The following is a 6,430-nucleotide window of genomic DNA, read 5'->3' on the forward strand; positions in this document are numbered from 1 at the left end:
TCCATTATATTATATTTCCACATGTTTTTTCAATGTTTTCATCCCATTTTTGTTTTCCTCCCCTGAGGCTGCATTTCTTTCAACGTAAAAAAGGACATAAAATTTGTTTGATGTTCATTTTTACAACATAAAACAAAATTTACGTCCATTTTTACTTCAAAAGAAATGGAGGAAAAGACAAATAAAAAGGTGGAAATGCTAACATTTTTAGGCCCTATTCGTTTTGGATCTTGAAGATTTTGAGTCCAATACTGATTAATACTAATTCTTGGACTCAAAATTAAATGCAAATTTGAGTCCAATAATCAGTTTCTTGCTCAAGATCAATTTTCAAAATCCAAAGAATTGGAAAAATTGCTGTTGGGGACATCAAAATACGAGAATTGCCAACGGGGGGACACACTTTTGAAAAATTGTTAGAGGGACGAAATTGGGGTTATCAAGTATCTAAAAGGGGGTTATCAACCCTCTAAATGGGGTTATCAAACTCTCAAAAGGGGGTTATCAACCCTCTTTAACAATTTTTCAGAAGTGTGTCCCCCCATTGGCAATTTTCCCAATAGAATTTGATTGAGACACTGACTATAATAATTCCAGTGAAATGGATACAAAAAAATATAAAGACAGAAAAGAGAAAAACAAAGCACCCTTGTCATTTCATAATTTTCTCACAGATACTGATTAAACACAGACGGGAATCCATGTACTAAGACTAAAACACAGACCACTGGAGGGGCATTTCAGTAATTCTCTCCTCCTTTTTGGGTTTTTTACAATGCTACTTGGATTCTGTTGGGGAGATTCGAACCCAAGAACCCAAATTCCATAACATTCTCTTCATTGCCTTCCAAAGATAGCCTCACCACCCCTACCTTCCCGCCCTTTTTGACCGTTAGAAAGCTCATTTGAAAAACTTCTTTCAGCCATTTCTCAAACAAACCCTCCAAAAAAGAACCAGATGCAGCCACCAGTTCTTCTAACACCATCCCATCAACACAAAAACACCACCCCCTCCTTTCACTGTTACACACCTCATCAAAAGAGGCATTGAGCATAGACATGAATTTCTCCGAAATTTGGCAGAATTGAGTTGGGTTCATGTCAAAAACAAAGCGGTTCTCGATTGATTCGAGAAACCCGTATAGAATTTGGTGATCAGTTGCACTTTTCTGGGTCAGATCAGTAGGAACATCATTGGATTCTTCGAATTTGTCCTCTTCTTCGATTTCTTCCATGCAGATATTGAGATCTATGGTGTTGGAACTTGATTTTCTTGAAAGTTGTCCTTTGTTACTCTCATTGTCCTCTATGACCAATGGGTCTTCTTTCCCACCTGTTCTTAGATGCTTGGACTTGTTGGACAGATCCCATTCGGCTTTTCGTTTATACTCTTTGGACACAGCAAAATTAGATTCTGTTTCTTCAAATTGTAGCCCCATCTGAATCACACAATTTGGTTGCTTTTCATTGCTGTCCAACCTTGTGGAACTTTTAGTGGTCAAGATAAATATGGCATGAGTAGTATCCACCTCTTCCCCAACTGGGTCGTTAAATCTCCCTTCTTCAAAGCCACCGGCGAGGAGTTTTACGAAGTCAGAGTCTGCGCAATTGATCTCTTCCACTAAAACCACACAGCTTGTGTTGTTTCTCAAGGCTTCTATAAGAGTTATGGCCAATGGTGTTCCCTTGTTGTCTCTTCTCTTCAAGTCCATGTGAACAAACTTATCGACCGATCCACATATCGACTCTGCAATTGCCCGTGCCAGTTTTCTTTTCCCAACCCAATCATCACCCTCAATCAGTAACCAACTCCCCTTCTTCGCACCTAATTTATGATGAAGTAATGCTTTTGTAATAGAAGGAATGGTTTCAGATTGCCAAGGGATGTTTTCTTGCAATTTCATACCTAATTCTCGTGCCTCTTTTGTTTCTCTCCATTGATTCAATGACGTTACACAGTCTGAGAACAGATGACTGCCAAGGGAAAGTGTAAACTTCGCATCATTATTTTCAATTTTGTCAAGAGAATCTAAGCTCAGTTTGGGGCAATTTGGGTCCGCAAAGATTTTCTTTTGGTTGTTTTGTAAGCTGGTAGACCACCAAGGATAAGGCGAAATATAAGCGTAGCTCTTTTCACCAATGTTTTGGTTAAATAATGTAGGGTGCAATTGAATCTGGTTATGCCTAGGATTGTGTAGACTTTGGCATAACTTGTTCCATTTTCTCTTCAGTTGAAGAAAAATATCCTGAAATTAGACACATAGTTATGGGAATTCGAGAAATTGGTCGTCTATATGACAAACTGATTAAGATAGTGGAGTTCTATTTTTACCTTATGATTGTTCTCTGTTCTATGTTGTTGCATCCAGTAAGGCAGGTGGTTTGAACCTCTGTCAAAATCTTTGACATCAATAAAGCTAAGCAGAGATGAAGGTTTTTGATTGGCTGACTTGAAAATTCCTGCTTCTTTTTCAAAATTGGAAGTGCATTCTACACAACAGATAAATTTCTCTTGTTCTTCTTTGACTGTTAAAGGCTCTGACTCCAACAGTTGAGATGGGTTTTGGGAGAGCAATGCTGCTCTTGAGTCCAGACCACTGCAATACATTGGAAACAATCAAATAGTCTATTTGGAATTGAAATGTTAACTTTAAAAACCTTTTCATTTCTCTATAAATCTAGGGAAATGATATCAGCACAACCTTATTTAATAACTAGACAAACCCAGCTTGTCTTTTCTTATTTTAATTAGCTTGTGAGAGCTTTTTTGGGAACTGTATTAACCTTTGTCTGCTCTTTAAATAATAAAAGACAAGATGGTTTAGCGAAAATATCAAAACACGGTTGTGCTGATATCATTTCCCTAAATCTATCATGTATTCTTTCTTTTCTTTTCTACTTAAGAAAGGAAAAGTTTTAGAATAAAGGATATGGTAAGATGAGTCCAACAACTACATTACATTTCATTTCCTATTAAATTTCTGATTACTCCAAATAAATGAATTTCCAGCAGTGAAATTCTCATAATTGCTACATAAAAACTCAAGTAGAGAATTACTAACATTGAGAGTGCACAAAAATGTTTAGGACTCATCTTTAAACAAAAAAGAAGAAGGAAAGAAAATAAAATAAATGAACCTCCAAAATTATCTTTACTTTCGACCTTCAGGTTTCTGACAATAGCAATCTGTAATCTTCAGAAGCTATAACCAGATAAACCAAAGAAGAAGAAAATGATAGTGTGTTATATCGCTGCTGACCTAACTTCTTACAGTGGTCCCATTTTCAGACCCTAGAAGCTTAGAGCAAAAAACAAATAGCTTCAAAACAAAAAACCAAAATGGTAGGTTTCTTATCATAGTAGAATAAGGGTTAATGATATTGGCACTACCATGTTTTGATAATTGCACAAACTCAGCTTGTCTTTTTTTTTGTAAACAGCTGTCAAAGCTTATTATAGTTCCTAAAGAGCTGTCAGAAGCCAATTAAATAAGGAAAGAAAAGCTGAGTTTGTGCAATTATTAAAACATGGTGGTGCCAATATCAGTAGCCCAAGTCTTAAATTCATCAAAGGAAAGGGAAGGTTTTTCTCACCTGGAAGCATGAAGGCTCAATGTAAGGCCACCAGAAGGAAGAGGAACTGCTTGGAGAGCCCATTGAATTTCCAAGGGAGGTGTCTTCATTTGGCATTTCATGTATGTTTGGTAATTTGCAATTGCCATTAACCATACCTTACTAGTACACCCACTGAAATCAGAAAGCAACTTTCCTAGTTCTGCAATAACATGCTCAACTGGGTTATAACAAGGGACTTCTCCCACTGAAAAAACTCCATCTTTTTCCCCATGTCTTTCTTCAATAGCCCATTTAAGATCCCCTACATAGATGATGGCTCCTCCTTTTAATACAACAGAACCCACCTTCCTTCTCAAATCAGCAACTTTTATCTCCATATCGTCTCTCTGCATGAACCTCAAAGAAACAGAAGAAAACTGAAATTTTATGAAATTCACTGACCTTAATTCCTCAGGAACCTCTCCTCTCTCTACTTTCCCCATCAACTCACTAACCAGGCCTTCTGTGCTAGACAAAGAGTCTCCAACAATAACAGTATTCCTCCTTTTCTTTCTCAACAGAACCTCCAAAACCAACCTGAAATCCTCCTCCTTATCAGTATCTAAATCTATGAAATGGGTACTGATTTGCTTCTTTTGGGTAGAAAAAAGAACTGGGTTTTGCTCAGTAGAGGAATTCAAAAATTGGGCCTGCCATAAACTGCTTTGTGTGATGATTTCTCTGTGGTTTTGTGCCCCACCAGAGTCTTCTACATTGTTTTTAACACTGGTGCTAGAGAAACCAGCCTCTCTCATCACCCTACTAACACTTGGGTCATCTAAGATTGAAATGATAAGCTGTTCTAACTCTACTTTTATGGCCAAAAGAGGCTGTTGTTGTTGCTGTTCAATGCAACCTCTTCTCTGATGGGCTTGGGCTCTCTTAAGGGCAGCAATGAGGGCATTGGAGAGGGAAGGTGGGCCATGGAGGAGAGGTACTGGAGTAGTTGGTAGCCTGTTGAGAGCTACATTGAAGCATAGCTCAAGAGCCCTACATTGGAGAGGGTGTGAGGTTGAGTGAGGGTGAGATTTTAGGCAGGCCCTTCTCAAGAGGCTCACTCTAGATGTAAGTAAAGTTGCACCCACATGAAGGGGTGTGACTTGAGCATGGCCCCTTCTCTTTGCTAGGCTTAGTGAGTGTTTGAGGACAGAGGCAGCCTCTGATGTGAGGGTCTGCTGTACTGAGCAAGCTCCTCCACGCATAACTTGGCCAAAATACCACGCCAAAACCCCCCTTGTAGAACTGATTTTCACCTGTTTTGATGATGGAAACTGATTTTCTTCTTCTTTTCTTCTTTTTCAATACACCTCTCGTATACTTGTATTTAGACTTTGAAGCTGCTTTCCTTGTTTCTTCTTATTTCCTCTTGTCTAACACTCCGCCCCTAAATGTTCATATGATGTTGAAACCTTGTTTCCTCCTTATCTTCACTTGTTTCACAAAAACAGCAACTTACCCTTTTTGCCTAACAGACATGTAATGAAGATTTCAATAATGGTGAGATTTGAAAAGGACTATAAGAGCTTGTAGAGAGCTTTAGAGAACCAAACACCACCTTGCTCTTCTTGTTTCTCTTTCTCTTTCTTGTTCTTCTTCTTTTTGAAGCTGTTTTTTTTTTTTTTTGTTGTTGCTTTTTATTTCCACTTCATGGGTTCTCTTTCTACATCATTTCCAATCCTTACTTTATTATATTGCCATATCTTGGCCTTCACACCTTCTCATATGTAAGAGATTATAAACTGTGGGAACTTTCAAAAAGAGAATTTTATGAATTTGATTTCTCCTGAGAGCTGAGACAATGAAAAGCTGTCAAGTAGATTTTATCCATGTAACCGTGCTTTTTCCAAGTATGTTCAGTCCATGGTTTTTGCTAGAAAAAATAACTATTTATAAGAAAGATTCACTTCCAGTTTACCATATTCCATTACTATACACTACAGACTATATACTGGAACTCAATGTATACTTGAATTGAGCTTAAAACTCAATGCTTGATGGGTTCAACCTTGTGAAGTCCATAAAATGTCCATTGATCTAACAGTTAGGATTGTACAAAGAAAGCAGTTTTGGGCCATGGCCCATGCATTTTAAAGAAGAACCAGACAGATAGATCAAGTTTATACACTGAGTTCTGATGTATGCTCCATGCTCATAACATGCACTATTATTGTTTAGGGTAGTTTATCTTTTCTTTTCTTCTTTTCTATTTTTGTGCAAATGGGTTTCTTCCATCTATGCTTTTGAAAAGGGTCGATGCATGGGACCCACTTTTCAAATTTAATCAGAGCTAGCCTCTCTCCTTTTTCCTTATCATATTTTTAACGGACAGGAATTTCAGAAAATAAAAATAAAGGCAAAGTAGAAAAGAGGAAGAAAGAGAAAGAGAAGGGAGAATTTTCTTTAGTAAGGGTTATATAAATTCTTTCTGAGAAATTATATGGTGAATGCCCATACAAATCCGTATATATTTATCATCATGTGCATGTAAATCTGTATATATTTAGGAAAGGATTTCAGAGCTCCAATGTTTTGATAAACATGCGCTCCCGTGTTTGTCGTGTAGTGTTTAAAGGGCTTTAAGAGCTTTTTGAGAACCAAAATATTCTTTGACAACCCTTTAAATACTACACGACAAACATGGGAGCGCATGTTTATCAAAACATTGGAGCGCTAAAATCGTTTCCCTATATTTATCATCTTGTTGTCTAAGAAAAGGAGGCTCCACGATAAATTGGCTTAGAGAGAGAGAGAGAGCATTTTATTCCTCATGTACCCAAAAAGCAACCATCTGTCTGCTATCTTACTTAGCATATTT

At 37.5% G+C, this 6,430-nt stretch overlaps 1 protein-coding gene across 1 annotated transcript; it reads right to left on the minus strand.

Moving 5' to 3' along the window:
* Nucleotides 1-579: 579 nt before the first annotated feature.
* On the minus strand, nucleotides 580-4,907 carry LOC143856248 (protein SMAX1-LIKE 5-like). The gene is made up of 3 exons (XM_077366410.1): nucleotides 3,595-4,907; nucleotides 2,333-2,597; nucleotides 580-2,246 (listed from the first exon to the last, which is right to left on the minus strand). The coding sequence occupies exons 1-3, from the start codon at nucleotides 4,815-4,817 to the stop codon at nucleotides 771-773; spliced, it is 2,964 nt and encodes a 987-aa protein (XP_077222525.1). The 5' UTR covers nucleotides 4,818-4,907; the 3' UTR covers nucleotides 580-770.
* Nucleotides 4,908-6,430: the final 1,523 nt, after the last annotated feature.

This window comes from Tasmannia lanceolata, unplaced genomic scaffold (assembly GCF_043159265.1).
Source record: "Tasmannia lanceolata isolate RefF3 unplaced genomic scaffold, GAP_Taslan_0.1 ptg000023l, whole genome shotgun sequence".
NCBI classification, from domain to species: domain Eukaryota; kingdom Viridiplantae; phylum Streptophyta; class Magnoliopsida; order Canellales; family Winteraceae; genus Tasmannia; species Tasmannia lanceolata.

Bases quoted from the DNA above. Each gene is read 5' to 3' on its own strand.
- LOC143856248 (XM_077366410.1), bottom strand. From the start codon at position 4,817: ATGCGTGGAGGAGCTTGCTCAGTACAGCAGACCCTCACATCAGAGGCT. The intron at 2,598-3,594 runs GTGAGAAAAACC...AATGTATTGCAG, and splicing joins TTGAGCCTTCATGCTTCCAG to TGGTCTGGACTCAAGAGCAG. The intron at 2,247-2,332 runs GTAAAAATAGAA...GTCTAATTTCAG, and splicing joins GAACAGAGAACAATCATAAG to GATATTTTTCTTCAACTGAA.